This window comes from Chrysemys picta, chromosome 5 (genome assembly GCF_011386835.1).
Source record: "Chrysemys picta bellii isolate R12L10 chromosome 5, ASM1138683v2, whole genome shotgun sequence".
Taxonomy (NCBI): domain Eukaryota; kingdom Metazoa; phylum Chordata; order Testudines; family Emydidae; genus Chrysemys; species Chrysemys picta.
Window position 1 is genome coordinate 90,567,614 of NC_088795.1, and position 21,105 is coordinate 90,588,718.

Here is a 21,105-nt window from a genome sequence, read left to right on the forward strand (position 1 = left end):
TGTTTAGACACCGCAAGTCCAGAATAGGTCTGAGGTCCCCTTTCGCTTTCGGTATTAGGAAATAGAGAGGAATAGAAGCCCCTGCCCCTGGACTCCTGAGGAACTTCCTCCACTGCCCCTACTGCGAGGAGGGACTGCACTTCCTGAATTAGAAGTTGCTCATGAGAGGGGTCCCTGAAGAGGGACGAGGAGGGGGGCTGGTGGGGCGGGAGGGAGGAGAACTGGATAGAATATCCCCTCTCTACCGTGCAGAGTACCCAACTGTCCGACCGATGTGATTTGGGCCCAAGCACGATAGAAGGGGGACAGACGTGACAAAAAGGTAGGGTTGGACAGATCCAGAGTTGTGACCCAGACCGTCCCATCAAAATGGGGGCCTAGGCCCCGGTGGTGGCCTTGGTTGGGCAGATGACGGGCCGGAGGGCTGTTGTTGCTGCCTCCTTCTGCCGGACCTGGCCCGCCTGCGCAATGCGTCTGTGCGGTTCTGAGGCTGGTACGGCTGCGGGGCCTGAGGCAGCCTGAACTGCCTATGTTGGGTAACTGGGGTGTGTAAGCCCAGCGATCGAAGGGTAGCTCTGGAGTCCTTTAGGCTATGCAGCCTCTTATCTATCTTTCCAGAGAAGAGCATGGGCCCTTCGAAGGGGAGGTCCTGGATGGTCTGTTGGACCTCATGTGGAAGGCCTGAGACCTGAAGCCAGGCTCCCCGTCTCATGACCAGCCCAGTCGCCAACGTGCGAGAGGCTGCATCTGCCGCATCCAAAGCTGCCTGGAGGGACGCTCGAGTAATTAATTTCCCTTCTTCAACTAGGGCTGAGAACTCGGTTTGCGATTCCTGAGGAAGGAGTTCAGTGAAGCTAGACAGTGCCAAGCATGTTTTGTGACCATACCGGCTCACTATAGCCTGTTGGTTGGCTATACGCAACTGCAGCCCCCCCATGGAATACACCTTTCTTCCAAACAGGTCCAACTTTTTGGCCTCCCTGTTTTTTGGTGTAGCCCTTAGAACTCCTGACGCTCCCTTTGGTTGGCCGCATCGACCACTAGGGAGTCCGGGGGAGGGTGGGCATAAAGGTGTTCATGGCCTTTGGAGGGGACAAAATATCGCCTCTCTGTCCTCTTGGCCGTGGGGGCTAACGAGGCTGGCGTCTGCCACAAAGTGCGGGATGTGTCCGCAATAGTTTTTATCAGCGGTAGGGCTACCCTGGACGGGCCCGATGGGGCCAGGATGTCGACCACCGGATCCGTATCCACTTCGATCTCCTCAGCTTGGATCGAGAGGCTCTGGGCTGCACGTGTAAGCAACTGTTGGAGGATCCTGTTGTCCTCTAGGGACGGTGCCGCTGAGGTTCCCGCGACCGCCTCATCAGGAGAGGAAGAGGAGGAGATCACCTGCAAAGGGCCTTCCTCTATACCCTCAGCCCCCGTGGGGGCCTGCGGCACACGGTACTCTGGTTGCGTGGCCAGTGCGGGTGCAGGATGTGGCACTGCGGCTGGTACCGGGGTCAACACCAAACAACGAGGCGTGCTCGTCGGTGCCTGTGGTGTCGGGACCATGGCCCCTGCCGGTGTGTGACTAGGCGGTGCCGGGATCTGTTGTGGCACACTATTGTCAGACGGCGGTGCCACTGGTGGAGGCATTTGAGCCGGAGCCACCGCCGATGAGACCGATGCGGACCTTGAGCGGGGGCCGTACGCCTGTCCCACGGACTGATAGTAGGCCCAGGGAGTCCAGAACGGCCACTGGGGGGGCGGTTGCCACTGCTGTTGCCACTGCAGTGGATAAGGCTGGAGGCTCGCTCGCGAGGTCGACCGCCTGCTCCTCGATCTACTGGAGCGGTACGACTCCGCCTCCGAATCTGAGGTCTCCGAATAGGAGGACCTAGGGGGAGCAGTACCCACTGTCGCTGGGGAGCGGTGCCACTGGACTAGAGAATGTTCTCTCTGCTCCAGTGCCGCTGGAGTGGAGCGGGGACCGCGGCGATAACATAGCCGGCTTGCCCCGTGATTGTATAGGGGGTCGGGTGATGGTCGGAGGCTCTTTCCACCGGCGCGGCGATGCTGGCACCGTGAGGCTTAGTAGGTCAGAGGCTGCCTGCAACGCTTCCAGCGTAGATGGGAGGCACACTTCCTCAACGAGGTCCAGGGATGTCGGCCTGTTCAGACTCGACCGTACCCTCTCCGGGGCGGGAGTCAACGAATTAGCAGGATGAGTCTGCAGCACGGCCTGTCCCGCAGCACACGTGGACGGCGCCGGCCCTTTAGGGTCCTGGTGGAGTGATCGTCCCCTCACAGGCCTCTTCTTTTTAATCTGCACCGGGGATGGTGAACGGTGCCTCATGGAGGCCGATTTCCTATGTGCCGACTCCCTCCGGTGCCGGGGTTTGGAGGTTTTGGCCTCATGACGTATTACCGGTGCCGGGGCGCTGCGCACTGAGGATGAAGTGCTGGGCACTGGGTCGGTCGGCCCAGGGTCCGAATATGGCTGCAGGGCCACTTCCATCAGTAACACTTTGAGCCTCTGCTCTCTGTCTTTGAGAGTCCTGTGGCAAAATGCCCTGCAGATAGTGCACCTGTCTCTTTGGTGGCTTTCTCCGAGGCACCGTAAGCAGGAAGAGTGCGGGTCACTCTTTGGCATGAACTTCCCGCAGTCCTTGCAGAGTTTAAACCCTGGGGACCCGGGCATGCCCCAGCGGGGCGACGAGTACGTTGGGGAAACCCCCCCAACAACTATTTATCTATACTAACTCTAAACTAACTAAACTATTTACAAGGAAGAAAACGGGACACTGCCAAGATTGCTGAAGAGCAAGCGAAGTTCCAGCTAGCCGTCACCGGCGGTAAGAAGGAACTGAGGGGGTGGAGGTTCGGCGGGCCCCTATATATGGCACCATGAAGGCGCCACTCCAGGAGGTGACAAAGCCGACCCTATGGACGCTGCTATGGTAAAATCTTCCAGCTGGTGTACACGCGGTGCGCACACACCTGCTTGGAATGGACATGAACAATCACTCGAAGAAGAACTATATATTATATAGATATACACACAGTATACATTTTAAACAAACAATTTAATACTGTTCACAGCTATGATGATTGTGAAGCTTGGTTGAGGTGTTGAAGTCAGAGGGTGGAAGAGGGAGGAATATTTCTCAGGGAATGCCTTGCTGCTAAATGATGAACTAGCACTCGGCTGAGCCCTCAAGGATTAACACATTGTTGTTAATGTGGCCTCTCACACAAGGCAGCGGAGACAGCATAGCAGACAGAGACAGACACACACCTTGTGTGTGTCGGGGAGAGAGAGAGAGAGATGCACACTGCCCCTTTAAGTAAGCTGACCCCTCCCTGCTCTATATAGAGAAGGAGTAAGTGGGGTGCGGGAGCAGGGGGGAAGGGGACACCCTGACATTAGCCCCCCCTTTCCCCCCGCACAGCAAGCAGGAGTCTCTGGGAGCAGCTCCAAGGCAGAGGGCAGGAGCAGCACATGGCAGTAGGGGTAGGGACAGCTGAACTGCCTGGCAATTGATAGCCTGCTGGGGGGCTGCAGCACGGGGAGCTGATAGTGGGGCTGCCGGTCCACCGTGGTTACAAGCCCCCACCAGCTAGCTGCAACGGGCTGCTCTTCCAGCAAGCAGTGGACAAAGCAGGCGGCTGCCAAACGACATTAGAAGGGAGCATTGCACAACTTTAAATGAGCATGTTCCCTAATTGATCAGCAACGAAACAACGTTAACTGGGACGACTTTAAGTGAGGAGTTACTGTATAGAGGAGTGGAGATGCCTTGACCCCCACTCAGTTCCTTCACACCAGAAGCCAGTGCTTGCTGTGACTCCAGTGTAGGGGGAAGGAGGGAGGAGTATGGAATGGACATATGCAACACATCTTGAAGAACACAGCGAACAGGTATGTAACCATTTTTTCTTTGAGTGCTTGCACGTGTCCCTTCCATTTGAGGTGACACACAAACAGTCCCAGATGGAGGAGGGAACCAGAATTTACCTCAACGAAGACTGCAGCACCACTCTCCCAAATATAGCATCATCCCTCAAGGCCTGGGAGAAAGCATAATGAATAGTGAGCATATGAACAGATGACAATTGCAAAAGCCCTGCAAAAGCCACTCATGGAAATGTAACTCAGGAAAGCAGCTGAATGTGCTTGAGCGCACAGAGTGCACTAAAGCTCTTTGAGGTAATTAAATGTTGGCAATATCATAGTACAGACAAATGCAGGAGGAGATCCAGGAAAAGATATTCTGAAATAATGGTTTTTCTTTCCATCCTATCATCAAAGGATATGAATAACCGAAGAGATGTCCTAAACTCTTTAGTCCCACCCAGGTAGAAAGCCCATGCTCTGTGAATGTCCAAAGTATGGAGATTTTTCTTATTTTTGTGTGAAGTTTCAGAAAAAATTGTTGGCAAGTATTATAGTCTGATTCAAATAAACATCTGAATGCACTTTAGTGAGATATTTGGGATGTGGCTACAAACCAACTTTGTCCTAGTAAGATACTGTATAAGGAGGGTCAGCCTGAAGTTCTGCAACTCTTCCGGTTGAAGTTAGCTACCAGGAATGCTACCTTCATTGAGGGATGAGACAATGAGCACGTAGCTCTAGGTTTGAAAGAGGATTTTATTAAAACCGAGAGACCCAAATTTAGATCCCAGGGTGGAGCTGGGTCGCTAACAGGTGGGAAAAGCCTGTTCAAACCCTTCAAAAACTTAATAGTCACAGGGTTGGAGAACAGATCTCCCATCTGTAGAAGAGTGAAATGCAGAGATAGCAGTCAGACAAACCCTGAGGGAACTGATCGAGACACTTTTTTCCTGTAAGTGAAGCAGGAAATCCAGAATACACTGAATAGGAGCCTGTGATGGAGAAGTATCTTTCTGCTGGGAACACACAGAAAACTTCTTCTATTTCATGAGATAAGTGTATCAGGTGGAAAGCTTTCTGCTGTTCAGACGAATGCTCTCCACTGCAGCAGAACAGATACACCTCATTGCTTGGATGCTCCATTATTGACTCTACAGGAAGCTAAGAGGATTGGGATACAGAGCCTGGTCCTGTGAAATTATGTCCAGAATCTGGGGAATGGTAATGGGAATCTCAAATGGACAGGTTCAACAGGACCCAGTGCTGAAAAACCAGTGCTGAAAAAGCCAGGCTACAGCGATTAAAATTAGAACAGCATGATCTTGTCAGTTGGCCCAGGACTCTCAGCAGCACAGGGATTGGCAAAAAACAAAGAAGTTTTCCCTTCTAGGAGACCACAAAGGCGTCCAAAATGGACCCTGCGCTGACACTTGCCCTTGAACAAAACTAGTGACACTTCCTTTTCTGTCAAGTGTTGAACACGGCCATTTCTAGTATACCCAAATCTGAAAAATGGACTTTGCTAAATTGGGTCTGAGGGACCATTCATGATCTCTGCTGAATGACCTGCTGAGATGGTCTGCTAGGAAGTTTTGAGATCCAGGAAGATGAGATGCTTTGAGGGTAATCTTGTTCTTGATGAAAAGGGACAGAGGTTCAGTACTTCTTGCCAAAGGGGTCTGATCTGGGATTTCCCTGTTTGTTGAGGTAAACCATTGCAACAATGTTGTATGTGAGCACTTGTACAGAACAGGAACACTTGAAAGGCCAGACAAATAACTCAGAGCTACCTGACATTGATCTGTAGGGAGAGGATCTGATCAGTCTACAGACCTTGTGTCTGAAAGCTCCCTAGATTTGCTCCCCAATTGAGGAATTAAGCATTTGTGACTAAGGTCACACAAGGCAGAATTGGAGCAAATGGAACTCCACTACATACACTGGCAGGGTCCATTCACCAGTCCAGGCAAGACAGAACAGTTGCAGGAACAGTTGAGTCTGCATTTCGAGTAGATGATGAGATACACACTTCAACCACTTCTGCATGACTCGGAGGTGAATTGTGCCATGTGTTATACACAAGCTGCCGTGTGACCTAGAAGTTTCGGGCAGTTCCTTACTGTTGTACAAAGATATAACTAATTCTTTGCACGTGTTGAATATTGCTTGAAATTTGGCCTGAGGCAAATAAGCTCTTCCTGATGTCAAGTCAAGAAGAACTCTTATAAATTCAATTTCCTGTACGGGGAGAAGAACTGATTTGTCTTTGTTGATCATCAGGCCAAACAAACAAAATAGGGATCAGATCTTCTCGATGGCTTCCTTCACTTGCTGTCTGGAATGACCTAAGCTCAACCAATCACCCAGATATGGATATACCTGGATTTTTGTCTTCCTGTGATGTGCTGCCCCTACCGCCCGCACTTTGTGAAGACTCGGGGGCTGATGACAGACCAAAAGAAAGGAGCATAAACTGATAATGCACACTTGCTACAACAAACCTTAAGAACATTTGGTGACTCTGATGAATGACCACGTGGAAATCGGCATCCTTTAACCCGGGGCAATGAACCAATAGTTGAGTTTGGGAATGGATAGCAGAAGATAGGGTAAGCATATGAAACTTTATCTTTCTTATGTACTTTTTGAGATTTGGCAGTCTAAAATAAGTCTGAGGCCTCGCTTTGACTTTGGGATGAGAAAATGAGAGCTTTATAAGTAGGTTGAGAACATTTTACATCATTAATATTTTCATCATTTAAGAAAAGATTTAAGAAAACAAAGATGTTTTTGTAACTTTCAATTTTTCTGCACACAATAAATAAAGTAGAAAATTTAACATACTGAGAAAAAAAAGCCTAATTCAGCACAAGTTGTGGGATGCAAAAGAAATATTTAAATAAACATAAGCCATAACAGGCCCCAAAGAGTCTATTCCTGGGCTTCAGTTGTCCATGGCTCTCCTACTCCCATTCTATCTCATGGATCCTCCTCCAAATATCCCAAATGCCCTGCCTTCCACATAACATCTTCATTCCCTCCCACGTGCCCTGACTATTCCCACAAAGACCATTGCCCAACACACCACATTTCCTTCATCCACAAAATATCCCCCTTTGCAACACTTAACTTACCCCATGCCCCTCCTCCCAAAAAAATATCCTAGTTCCCCAAATCTACTCAAAACAAGTCCCAGCTCCCCAGTGGTCTCCTTCTGTGCCCACTGACATACTCCTATTCCCCTCATGGTCCCACATTAACACTTTGTCTACCCCCCACAACCTCTAAGCCCTCCTGTTATTCCAACACAACCTCCAGATACTCGATAGGAGCACCCATCCCAGACAAGCCTAAATAGCTTGCCATACTCCTGCTAGCCTCAATAGGCTTAAGGGTAGAGTGAGGGGACATGAGAAGACTCTGCTCCTGAGCTCCAGATGGCCACAGTTCTAGTATCAGAGGAGTAGCCGTGTTAGTCTGTATACACAAAAACAACGAGGAGTCTGGTGGCACCTTAAAGACTAACAGATTTATTTGGGCATAAGCTTTCGCGGGTAAAAACTCCCACTTCTTACAGCTCTAATGCTGCTCTCCCAATGGTCCACAACATCACAGCTGCCTCACCATGTCTGGGCTCTGCTCCAATGGTAGCGACATTGAAAGCACTACAGCAAACAGGGCCCCAGGCAGTTATCAGAGTATTGACTTACCTTATACCTCATCTAAATCAGTAGTACTTCTAGTGGGAGTATGAGTATAATCAAGACATTGACATGAGGGAAATTTTAGAACAATAAGCCTAGTCATTTGTCAATATAGATTGGCTCTCTGTGAGATTAGTAAGGCCAAAATTGTCAAAACTGCATACATAAAATTAGATTTCAGTGAAACCTAAAGAGTTACACCAGTCTGAAACTGGCATAATCCAGGCCCAATGTTCCAGACTGTGAGGGCTTTCATCTCCACCCTAAGGAAATGCATGTGCAGCACCTGTTAGAAACTTCATTTTCCTCCAGGATCATACCTAGGGAACATGGCTGTTGGGAAAAAATGAAATAATTCTGAGGGCAGAAAAATTTTAAGAGATCAACCCTGACTACTGCCTTGTTCGTAGACCTGAGATTGGAACTCCAAAGTACAGGGGGAGTAACACCACGTAGATGGGGGAAATTACCCCATTATAGAAATTTAAATTTTTTTTTAAGTTAACAAATGGGTTTAGTAGCATTTCTTCTCAAATTGCACATACCAACCTTTACTATAATTTAGTGAACTGTTCAGTTTTGGAATTTTCTTTACTCCAACTTAGTATAAAAAGTGATGGACGCTGTACAAAGATTTTCACAGCTTCGGGAGTCTGTTTTTTCATGTTGGCAATAAGATTATCTTTCATTTGCAATTGGCGCTTTAAAAATTATTATTATATTTCCTCACTATACAACTACACTGGTAGCCCAGGAGAATCTAGAGCACCTTTTCCTACTAACGTTTTCTTGTCAGTGCAAGACAAACAATACCAGTATATTTTAAAAACATTTTATGAAAGTTTTACCACGAGTTCTCTATCTCTGTCATGTTAACGTATGACAAAATTGTATGTTAATTGCTATAACAGGACACAAAATTTTAAGCTGAACTTACTGAAGTGAGCATAACTCAGTTTTAAATTGTGAAGAGTCATCAGATATCTGGGCAAGTTTATAAGACTTTGTTTTTAATTCATCTTCCAGAGAGTTTATTCTTTCTTTCAGTACAGAGATTGTACTCTTCAGTTCAAACTGTTGTGTTTCAAACTGCAATTAAAAAAAAAAAAGAAAGAAAGAAAAAAAGACATGTCTTTATTTCCTTTAGAAATCCATTACAGTGGAATGATTTTACTTTAAAGAAAATTTATCTAAAGGGTTTTAAAAAGCCATTCGGGTGAGAAAAAACTTCTGTTAGAAGTTTACTCACTAACATGTTACTTACCCCAGAAACAGTGTTTTCCAGTTCTGCGATGTCATACTCCATCTTTGATTTCTCAAAGGCTGCTGCCTCCTGCTGGACCTAACATGGAAAGAAATACAGAATTACTTGTAACAGTAAGTAATTTTTTAGACTGGAGTATGATTTTAGATGCCAATGCTCTTTGCATAATATAAAGTTCTAAAAGAAAAAAAGCCTTATCTTCATATGCACATGATTGGATGCAAAGCACATGAAATCCAGAGCTTCACCTGAACAAACAACAATGTAAGTATGATACAACGTTTCTCATGATTTTGTGAGGATACTTGCAGATGTCTTTAAACCTCTGTGTAATTCAACCTTTGGGAGAATTTGTAACAGAAAAAGTAAATTTCCTTTCCCCTTATGAAATAGTCTCAGGTGGGTTGCTAAAGAGAGAATACAAAACCAAAGTAATGCCAGATATGGTAAGCTAAGACATCAGAATTCTAAGCTATTTTCTAAAAGATATTGTCAAGGTTTAAAGTAATTTTTAAAATCCGTTTTCATTTGTTACAAACACAACCTTAGAAGCTTGAAGCTTAAGGTCTGCTTACAAATCAAAGTCATCTTTCCCCATTTCAGCATTGTATCATTATTTAATGTTAAAGCACCTTTATCTACCTTCTGATTTCTATATATGAGTATTGTGATGTCATCAGATAAGCTTGTGCACTTCCTCAGAAATCTGTGGATGATGGCTCTTTACCAAGGGAACTGTGGCTCTGGTCTGATTTCCCCTTCTTCACAGACTTGCTTTGTATAAATGGCATGCCCAAACCAGACTCCTTCCATCCCTTGCTGCTGCTGCTTTTCCCATTTTGGGGAAGCCACTTGGGACTAAAGAATTGGAAAACATGCCTTATAGCGATTGTTAAGCTAAATAGATTCAAGAAGCTCAAAGAAGATAAAGGAGAGAGACTTGGTCGCAGTCTATAAGTACCTACATGGGGAATAAATATTTGATAATGGACTCTTCAGTCTAGCAGACAAAGGAATAACACGATCCAACAGCTGGAAGTTGAAGCTAGAAAAAATCATACTAGAGATAAGGTGCAAATTTTTAACAGTGAGGGTAATTAATCATTGGAATAATGTAACCCCGGGTTGTGGTGGATTCTCTATCAATGGCAATTTTAAAATCAGGACTGAAAGTTTTTCTAAAAGATATGCTCTAGTGCAAATAGGTATTCGTTCAGCGAAGTTTTATGGCCTGTGTTATGCAGAACGTAAGCCTAAATGATCACAATGCTCCCTTCTGGCCTTCAAATTTATTGCTATGTCTACACTGTGAGCTAGGGGTGTGAGTCCCCTGCTTGTGAACACATACCTGCACTAGCTCTCATCAAGCTAGCACGAGTATATATAGCAGCGTAGTCGCACTAGCATGTAGCAGTAGTGGAGGCATAGATGAGCCATTCCAAGTACTTACCTACTGGTTTCGGGTGGGTTTGTACTCGGCATGACCCAGCCACGCCTTTCCAGCCACTACCAGTAGTGCTGCAACTACACTGCTGTTATCAAGCTAGTGTGAGTATGTGTACACAAGCAAGGGAAATCACACCCTACTTTGTAGGTTAAACATAACCTATGAATATAAAGGGGTGGAAGTGAGGGGAGATCTAGCTCCCCCATGCCAGCTGATGCAGTGCATCACCGTGGCATCATCTGTGAGTACATGAATCATCAGGTACTCAATTAGGGGTAGGAAAGCAACACCAGCATAACAGCCCTGAGTTCCAGAATGTTTAAGAGGAGGGTGATCTCAAGAGACTACCATCTCTCCTATACCTTCTATAGATATATTTGGTCTCCTGTTGAGAATGGATTACGTTCACTTGAACTAGTAAATGATATATATGTTATGTTGTTATAAAATAACTGATGCTAAGTGAAATTGTACGATGGGGTATGTTGTTGGATGAAGACCAACATAACATATGGTGCTGGGTGTATGGAGGGAATGGACTTTTGGATGGAAATACCACCTGGTCTGTTTGTTTGGAACTTTGGGAGTTTTGAATTTGAAGGGTTGTTGGTTAGCTCCTGAGAAGATGGGGAACAGGATCATAGAGGGAGTCAGAGAACTATATTGTGATCAGGAAGGGAAGCACTACTGGGCTCTCATAAAATTAGGCTTTCCTTCTGAAAGTCAGAAGTAGAAGGGATACTGAAAGCAGTTGCTTTTTCTGATATGTTTACTCTAGTTAAATAAAAGTATACTGGTTTTTCAAACTCAGAAGTCCCAGGCATAGTAAATCAGCAGGGGTCTGAAGAGATCTGCAGGGTCCTTGAAATAGAGTTAGGCAAAGCAGCCAGAATTGCCCAATATTCACAGGCAAGGGTTCGGAGAGGAAGCTTAGAGGGATTACTAGTAATCCAGAAACACCGGTTTTGAACAAGGCGTGTGCCCAGGAAGGGGCAGGTTGTGACAATTTCCCACCCTAGAATAGAGGCATTCAAGACAAGAATCTTTGTTGGTGGTTTTTGTGAAAAGGACTTTCTGCTGCGTACATGGGTTGGATCTGTCTGTCGGTTTAAAGAAGAAAGACTTCCAGAGGGACTACAAACACTTAACCCTTCCTGTGTTTATTTGGCAGATATGCAAATCTCATTCACCCTCAGATAAACTCTGGCATGCTGGATGATGTACATGCACGCTGACATGTGCCTCAGTAATTTGAGGCAGGAACTCACTCCTGAGTGCTGAGGTGGGACCAGAGTTGATTGATGAGGTCTATCATAGTCTGAAACCTCTTTTGAGGGAGGTATGTTCATGCTGACTTTTAATTTATTAGTGCCCTATAAACTCTGGGTTGAGGTCAGAGTCCATTTTTAAACTGTTGACTCTGAGCCTCAGGGTGGAGTATCTTTTGAAGTGAATCTGTCATGTGCTGAAGGGGATTTCCCTCGCACCAGCCAGTCATACAGGTAGGGAAAAACCTGGATTCCTGGTGACCTAAAATGTGTGACCATCACAGCTAGGACCTTGGTAAATACTTGTGGTGCTGTGGAGAGGCTGAAAGGTAGAACTCTGTATTGATAATGTTAGGTTCCTACCAGGAGCCACTGATACTTCCTGTGAGCTGGATGCATAGAAATGTGGAAGTAGGTATCTTGGAGGTTCAAGAACCACAAACCAGACCATGGGGCTCAGAGACGGAGCAATGAATGACGGCACTGAAGATCAAGGATGAGTCTCCACCCTCTGTTCTCTTTGAGAATAGGAAGTAAGTGGAAACAGAATTGCTTGCCCCTTAATTCCTGAGACACCTCCTCCATTATTCCCACTTGTACCACGGAGTCTTATCTCTTGCTTCAGTAGATTCTCATCAGAAGGGTCCCTGAAGAGAGATAGGGAGAAAGGTGTTTTTTGATGATCTTAGAGACCCACTGGTCTGGGGTTATCCCTGACCAAGCCTCCCAGAAAAGGACAGGTGAGTGTCAAAGAAGGGATGAAAAAAGAAGAGTCCACAGATGGTCTGGCACAACTCTTGCCCTGTATATCATGTTTTCTTGAAGCCCTGGATTGTGGGACAATGAGGAGAAGGCCATCCGCCACAGAAATGCTGTCTCTTCCCCAGGGGCTACAAGGATCACTATTGCAAGTAATAGTGGGGCTGCTGCCTCTGCCTGTATTGCTGTAGCTATTGTCTTGGAAACTTCCTCTTAGGGGGCAGAACTTATAGGCCCAGGAATCTCACTGAATCCCTTGACTATTAAGGTATATAGGGTGTTGCTGAGCTCATTGCCCCCATACAGGAGGTCCTCAATAGTAACCTGGACTACATGTGGAATTCCTGATGCTTGTAACTAAAAAGATCTCATAGCTACAGCAGTGGCTGTTTATCTGAGAGCTGTATCAACTGTGTCAATTGCTGCTCAGCGTGCTGTCAGGGATGGAAGCTACCATAAGACCTTTTATTTTATCCAGGTGATCTATGAAGAACTTGTCCATAAAATTATAGAGAGTTTGTCCGATAGCATGAAGCCATATTTGGAAAGTTGCACTTGGTAATTCACTATTTTCACTTGGAGGCTTGTGAAGAGTAAGCTTTCTTCCCAAAAACATCAGACCTTTGCCTGGTCTTGCTTGTCTCATGGACTGCCTGAACTACAACAATACCTGGAGAGGATGTTGGTAAAAGTACTTGAATCCCTTTTCATGGACCTAATACCTCCTCTGTCTGCCCCCTTTGATGTACTCACAATAGGTTCTGGTGTGTGCCAGATGAACTTTGCTGGCTTTGGCATGGTGAGTTGTCCCGACAAGAAGGGTTGTATGATATCCAGCAATTTGTGCTGCTTCTCCTGGATGACTGCCAGGGAGATGTTCAATGTCTCTGCCACGTGACAGAGAAAGTCCTAAAAGACCTTCAGCTCTTCTACCAAGGCAGATGACAGAGGGTTGACCACTTCGTCTGGCAAAGAGGATGAAATGACTGGGATGGAGTATTTCAAGCAAGTGCTTGTGCCACTGTATTCCTCCTTTCCCTATACCATTTGGGGTTGAGCTGAAACAGATGGGAGTTGTTTCTTTGGTATGGAGGATCTGGTTCTGAAAGCCGCAGTTTGAGCCAATTTTTTTTGAGTATGGATTTACTCTTCAAGGGATCAGTATGCCATGGTTGGTATGAGTAATGTGGAGGACACACAGGTGATGCCCTATGTGACCCAGATGACCTTCCAGTTACCCTGATAGATCCTGTCAGTGCTTCTTCTCCAACTCCCAGTGCACCAGCCAATGAGGTGAGAGGTGGCGCTCAAGGGAAGGGTGGCGCTCCTCAGCTGAAGGGTGAGGGAATCACTGTACACTGCTCCCCCATCCACCCAACCCCTGTGCATCCAGACCCCCTCATACCCAGACCCTCCCACCAAGCCTCACCCTCCCACACTCAGAACCCCGCAACGAGCCCCAACCCCCCCCTGCACTTGGACCACCCCTGCATTTGGATCCCTACCCCACTGAGCCCCACTCCCTCAGCATCTGGACCCCCCTTCCAAGCCCTAGTCCCCCCCTACATCCAGACCCCCCTTCCAAGCTCTAGTCCCCCCCTACATCCAGAACCCCCCGCCCCCGCTAAGCCCAAACCACCTTCACCTGGACCCTCTGCAGTGTCCCATTACCGTTGCACCCAGAACCCTCCAAAAAGCCCCTGTGCATCCAGATCCCCCAATGAGCTGCCCGCACCCAGATTGCCCTCTCAACCCATACCTGCATGCTCCTACACCAAGCCCCTCAACACTTGGATCCTGCCTTCCCACACTTGGTGCAGCTGGCAACGAGGGGCAGGGCCCTGGGGTGTTTCTGGGGCAGGCCCAATCCTTGCGCTGTGTCAGAGCTGGGTGCATCAGCATGCCAGGAGTATCAACATGTACCATGCCTGCAGCTGAGCTTACCCTGCTTCTGCTTCCAGATGTTGGTCCAGCCTGGTTCCAGATCCTGCTTCTTCCCACTTCCTATCCTGCTCCGGCCTTGTTTCCAAACCTGCTCCTGTTCCCCTCCAGCTTCTGACTTCGAGCCTCTGCTTTACTTCTGGCTTATGTGTCTAGTTTACCCTCCGGCTCTGGCACTTAGCTACTGTCTCTCTGATACTGATCCTCGCTCCCTCTTCAGCTCTGCCATTCGGCTTCTGTCCTTCTGACTCTCAGCTTGTTCCTGGACTCTGCTCCCCTGGACCAAGCTCTAACTGATAGGCTGGACTCCCATTTCAACCATTAGTCCTGACTGCCCAGACCCAGTCAGCTACAGTTTGAACAGCCCAATACATAGGTAAGGCCCACCTCGCCGACAGACCCCACTCAGTCCAATTTTTCGCTGGTGGAATTGGTGGATGGGCCGTACAGACCTTGCAAACACAAGTGTTCACCCTGCAGGTGTAGAAAACAGCCCTACAAGCCCAGGTTTCACCCTGGCTCCAGCCTCTCAAGAGCCAAAGGTCCCACTTCCGGACAAGTTTAATGGTGACTGTGGTTTGAGATTTCCTAAATAATGCCAGCTCATCTTCTTGCTACCCCCCAATGCGCCTCACAGACCAGGCCTGAGTAGGTCTCAACATTACTCGGAAAGCCTTGGCCTGGACCTCCCGCTCCGTTGGAATAGTCCAGCCCCCTCCTGGCATAGGTGAATCAGATCATTCAGGCCGTGATGGTTATCTTCAGTGACCTCCACTGCACCTGAACCTCTGAAACTGTACCAGCTATTTACAGTAGAAGCAGATGCCTCCAACTTTGCACTGGGACAGTCCTCTCCCAAATGGCAGCCTCTGATGGTCCGCTTCACCCTTTAGCCTTTTACTTGCGCATGCTCACACCAGTGCTGCAAAACAATGACATCCTTGATAAAGAGCTACTTGCCATCAAAGTAGCCTTCAAGGAATGACGGCATCTCCTGGAGAATGTCAGGTTCTCAATCGAAGTCCTCACCGACCACAAGAACCTGGAATTCCTGAAGAAGGCTTGGCACCTAAAACAGTGACAGGCCCACTGGTCCCTCATCTGTATTTGGTTTGACTTCTTGGTGACCTACTGTCACAGAACCAGGAATGCGAAGAAAGGTGCATTATCCCAGAAGGGGGAGTACTGTGAACTTGACCAAGAGGCTCCATCCATGATCCTCAAACTGTCAAATTTTATTTTGAGTACCACTGTCCATAACCTGCTACCCTCGATGGGTTCCCTGCTGCCTAATGATCCCTTCGCAATTCAGATCCACGAAGCCCTAGACAATGCTACCACCCATACTGCCTTTCTGTATCTTAAGGGGCACATCTACATACCCAATGGTTCACCCAGGCTGCAAGTTCTACAAATCAGTCACGATCCTCTTCTGGCAGGTCACTTTGGTCAATTCAAGACCCAAGCCCTCAGTGCCGAGGAGTTTCTGGTGGCTGGCCCTGCACACTTCAACAGCAACTTATATCTGGTCCTGTAACCTCTGCGCTCAGACCAAAATCCCACTTGAAACTGCTCTTCAGTCCTTTTCCATTCCACCCCAGTCTTGGGCCATCGTGTTGACGGACTTCATCATGGAACATCCGCCCTCCCAAGGATTCTAGTGGTTATTCATCTCCTGACAAAGATAGCACATTTTATACTGTGTCATAGCCACCCCACTGCCCACAAAATAGCCCGTCTGTTTGAAGACGATACCTTTCACCTTCATTGATTGCCCTCAAGCATAGTATCCGACCAGGGGTCACAGTTTATTTTGGTGGGAATTTATGTGGCTCCTGACCATTGCACTTCGTCCCTCAACTGTTTACTACCTTAGTACCAACAGTCAGGCAGAGAGAGTCAATCAAGTCCTAGAGCAGTATCTAGGCTGTTTCCTATATTACCACCAGGATTACTGGTTGGCATTCGTTCCCCACCCTGAATTCACCTACAACTACACACACACTGTAACTCAGAAGACCCCCACTTCATGAATTATGGGTTCCACCTTTGGCAGCACCCTGAAATCCCCTTGCCTTACCAGTACCAACCATCGCTGACCTCGCTGTGTATGTTAACCAAGTACATCAAGAATTCAGGCACCAGTTAAAAGAGGCTAAGACAGTGTACAAGCACCAAGCCATTAGCCAACCGATACCATCAGCCAACCCCCAATCTCATGGAAGGGGATAGGGTTTGATTGTCTGCACAAAACCTGTAATCCACCCGTCCATCCCTGAAGCTGGACCACAAGTACTTGTGGCCATTTAAGATCACAGAACAATTTAACCCAGTAACCTTTTGATTACAGCTGCCAGAATCCCTTCAGATCCTCCCCATTTCCACATCTCCCTCGTGAAATCTTTATCAAGAATTTCTGCCCGCACTACACTCCTCCTCCTCCTTTAATAATTGTGAAGGGCCAACAGAAACTTGTGGACCAGCAGATTCTGGACCCTCACTGAGTCTGGGGAAGACTCCAATATCTGATTGACTGGGAGGGATAAGTCCTGGAGGAGCAGACATAGGAACCCGTGGAACATGTCCAGACCCCCTGTTTGCCTTCCTGCCTAATCCAACAGCCCCAGGGTTCCCGGGAAATGACCCTGAAAGAAGGGGGTGCTGTCAGGGACCAGACCAACTACTGTCCTGCTCCCTGACTAACTTCACTGCTAGGCAACCAAAGAGCCCAGCTTCACTGCCTTGGAACTGACAGAGTAGCCAGAGCACCTGACTGGCTGCTGGTTTAGCTACCCTGCTCATAAGTCTGGCACTCACAGCAGATCTGCAGTTCCTCAACATGTATTATGCCCACAGCCACACTTGTCCTGCTCCAGCCTGCTTCCAGGCCCTACTCCAGACTTGTTTCCGAATCTGCTCCACCTACTACCCACTCTGGTTCCAGCCTCCCTTCCCTCCAACTTCTGACGTCAATCCTTAGCTACGGCTCTGGCATTCAACTTCTGTCTCTCCAGTACCAATCCTTGGCTCCACCTCTAGCCTACAACTCCAGTTTACCCACCGGCTCTAGGATGTGGCTTCTGTCCCTCTGGTACTGACCCTTGGATCGTTCCTGGACTGTGCCCCCACTGGACTCAGCTCTAACTGGTAGGATAAACTCTTGTTTTAATCACTAGGCTTGACTGCCTACAGCCCCATCAGATACACCTGTCATTAGAGCCTGGTGCAGATACAAATATGTGGATCCATATCCAACCTGCAGGAATCAACTTGTATCTGACCCACACTCCATCTTTTATCTATATTTGCATCCACACTGCACCTGCAACAGCAAGCTATGTCAGTGCCTCTCAGGAAGAGCCTGTGTATTGTATAAGAAAACTACCTGGCTTAACAAATGTGCACAATATTATTATTATTGTTGTTATTATTTTAAACATCAGTCTTACTATACAACAGGCATCAGAACAAATAGCCTTTTATTTTATTATTTTTAATGTAAATGTCTAAAGTCAATAATGCTCAAAATAACAAACTAAACTATAAAATTTAAAAAAATCTCAGCTGCCTATTTAGCTTGTGAGTTATAAAGTCATCACACTTAGAGCTCAGCAATCCCAGTTTCTTTGCACCAGCCACTGTTCTCCCTGTGGAATCATGTAAAGAGAATACTATCTGAGGGCTACATTGCTTAATTATTGCCCGGGCTTGGCAGGTTAGCCTCCTAACGGGGCTGGGGAGGGGGGGGGAGGAGAGTGAGGAGCAACAACAGGCACTCCATGACTCCAGGTCAAGGGGGTAAAGGTGCTCTCCGGCTGCCCAACCAATGCCTTATTTCAGCCCTGGCACCTACTGGCTTGGCAGGTCATACTCCGCACCCCCTCAGGGGGTTGGGAAGAAAGAGGAGCAACAACAGCAGGCACTCTATGACTCAGGTCAGTTTTCCCAGGTGGGTGCAGGAGGGGAGTGCAAGGGTTAGGGGCACAGAAGAGGGCGTTCTCCGGTTGCCCAGCCAGTGATTTATTTGTGCCGTAACAGTCAGTTGGAGAGGGAGGCAGCTGCTTCTGCAAAGTAAGTCAGGAAGCCAGACTGACTTACTTTGCAGAAGCAGCTGCCTCCCTCTCCAACTGACCTGATACAGCAATGAAGTTGGGAGAAGTTTCCTACATTGCTTGACTGCTTAAACTACAGATAGGAACATGGGGGATTTTCCTACCTGTCTTGATCTATCCACCTCCCCTTTCTCTATATACAGGGAGAGAGGAAATATAGGCTCTGGAAGGTGGGGAAGCAGCCTCATAGGCTATGAGCTACAGACAGCTACTTTCCCGCATTTGAGATCCTGTATTTAGGGTCCTGTGCGGATACAAAAATTTGTATCCGCATCGATTCACAAACATGGTCCACGGATATAAAGCAGATATCCGCATATCTGCGGGGCTCTACCAGTCATTGCTCTTTATCTGAGATCAATGAAAAGCCAAGAGGCAAAGAAAACCTAGCAAAAAGTTTAACTACCAAAAATTGAAAACTTTGAAGACTAACTGGTTTCTTGCTAAGCAAGGAACAAGGATACCATAGGGTTCTGTCTTGCAGTGACAGGTGACAAGAAAGAACCACGTGTTGCAGCTGTACCGTCCTTTGTCTCTTCTGCTGTGGGAAGCAGGAGGGTATGCAAAGCACAGGCAAACTTCCCAGACACTGCCATTGTAAAGAATCTGATCTTGCACATATGACATGCACCAAGATTGGAATCTATATGAATAGCTCAAAAAAAAAAAAAAAAAAAAAAAAACACACACACAAAAAAAAAACTTAGCTCTAAGTATATCATCAAGTTAGAAATGTTTCCACATAGAAGTGAAATCTGGTTCTATTTAAGTCAATGGTAAAACTCTTATTGGCGTCAATGGGGCCAAGATTTCACTTTTGGTGTTCATAGTGACAGGTTGCAAGGCAAAACACAGAAAGAATACCATATTGAAGTAAACAAAACAATATAATGAACTAAAGCTTCAGAACGTTCAGTGAATCTAAACACTAGACACTAAATGATTAAATTCGCTCTAATGTCTAGCCACAAGCTAGCAAATAAAATACCAGAGAGGATATACTTTATTTATATATTTGTGGAGCAGTTTTTAATATCTAGTATCTACAGAGTCCCTTCTGCAACACTGCTTTTATAGCTGTATTTCCATTTCCAGTGCTTAAAAATAACTTGAGGCTTAACAAAGAAAACAATAAAGCCCCCAACATTACTGAGCATAGGTTTAATGCTTTTTTTTGCACCAATAAAATGAAACATGCACCTGTAATTGCAACATTATATCCATATATTTATTGCAGATACATACGGATCCTACCCATAGTTTCTCCTGACAAATGCATTCTTTGATGTATAAGGTGATCGTTTTACAAGTGCAATGTTTTAAAATTTTGAATTTCCAGAAAGCTCATTAATCCTGCACAGACTATACAAGTGGTCCAGTGGTGGTGTTCAGTGGAGAAGAAAACTGAAGTTGTAGGGTCTTAGTTATAATTATTACTGCATAAATAAGCAACACATCAGAAGTTCCTCTCAGAATTCACAAGAGTAGATATTCACAGATTAACATAAAAGGCATTATTTATATTAACACATGCTCACCTTTAGTTTCTCCCTCAGACTTTCTTTTTCTGCCATCATTCTTCTGAAGTCAGCTAATGCAATGTCTCTTTCCTCTTCCACGTGACTTTGAGAAACTAAAGTATGCTTTGCCTCTCTTCTTAACCTATTTAATTCATCCTGAGACTTTAAAAGAGTACTGCTTAGTAGTATCCATACATTCAAAATAGTACATTGTATATAATGTTAAGAAAAATGACAAACTGATCTTTAGCATTCTGATTACACTAGATATACTGCATTTCTTTCTAGTTGTTTCCTAGGCATCCAGAAAGTGCTCCTTAAGTCATACAAAGGCAAAGAATTTTTGATTTTCCCAAAATACACTTACTTCTTCCTTATGTCCAAACCCCCCTTCTGTTCTCATTCATTACTTCCTCCTCCTTCCTCTCCAGCTTCTATCCTCCCCTACCTTGCTCATGAATTCTCTCTCCCTTATCTTCCTAACCTTTCTATTTCCAAATTCCAAGTACAGTATGTAATCTTAATTAATTACTTTTCAGAAGGAAAATAGTTGTGAATTAGAAGTTGCAATATTCTATATGTAACTGTAGAAGCATCATGTGAAAGTGTTCTAAAATATACGTCGCTTGAAAAATTTCCTAAGAAGTCACATATTTGAGGGCATAAGATTCTAAAATTAGCATTCGTTTGAGTATGCTAACCCATAGAGTACCATAGCATAAATACGAGTCAACAGTGTAACACTGTTGCAAAAAAAGCGAACATCATTCTGGGATGTATTAGCAGGAGCATTGTAAGCAAGACACGAGAAGTAATTCTTCTGCTCTACTCCACGCTGATTAGGCCTCAACTGGATTTGTGTGTCCAGTTCTGAGTGCCACATTTCAGGAAAGATGTGAGCAAATTGGAGAAAGTCCAGAGAAGAGCAACAAAAATGATTAAAGGTCTAGAAAACACGACCGAAGATTGAAAAAATTGGGTTTGTTTGGAGAAGAGGAGACTGAGAGGGGACCTGACAACAATTTTTAAGGACATAAAAGGTTGTTACAAGGAGGAGGGAGAAGAATTGTTCTTCTTAACCTCTGAGGATAGGACAAGAAACAATGGGCTTAAATTGCAGCAAGGGAGGTTTAGGTTGGACATTAGGTAAAACTTCCTAATTGTCAGGGTGGTTAAGCACTGGAATAAATTGCCTAGGGAGGTTGTGGAA

General features: G+C 46.2%; 1 protein-coding gene across 7 annotated transcripts in view; it reads right to left on the reverse strand.

The window, feature by feature from the left end:
• CEP135 (centrosomal protein 135) overlaps positions 1 to 21,105 on the reverse strand; it is a 97,514-nt gene that overhangs the window by 35,206 nt on the left and 41,203 nt on the right. For all 7 annotated transcript variants that reach the window (XR_006172558.2, XR_010601469.1, XM_008163839.3 and 4 more), the window contains 3 exons: positions 19,914 to 20,057; positions 8,849 to 8,926; positions 8,522 to 8,673 (listed from right to left, as the gene is read on the reverse strand). Coding sequence is in view for 5 of the 7 variants with exons in the window: in XM_008163839.3 (XP_008162061.2) it covers positions 8,522 to 8,673; positions 8,849 to 8,926; positions 19,914 to 20,057 (374 nt within the window). In the remaining 2 variants the exon portion in view is untranslated. The remainder of the gene's footprint in view (positions 1 to 8,521; positions 8,674 to 8,848; positions 8,927 to 19,913; positions 20,058 to 21,105) is intronic.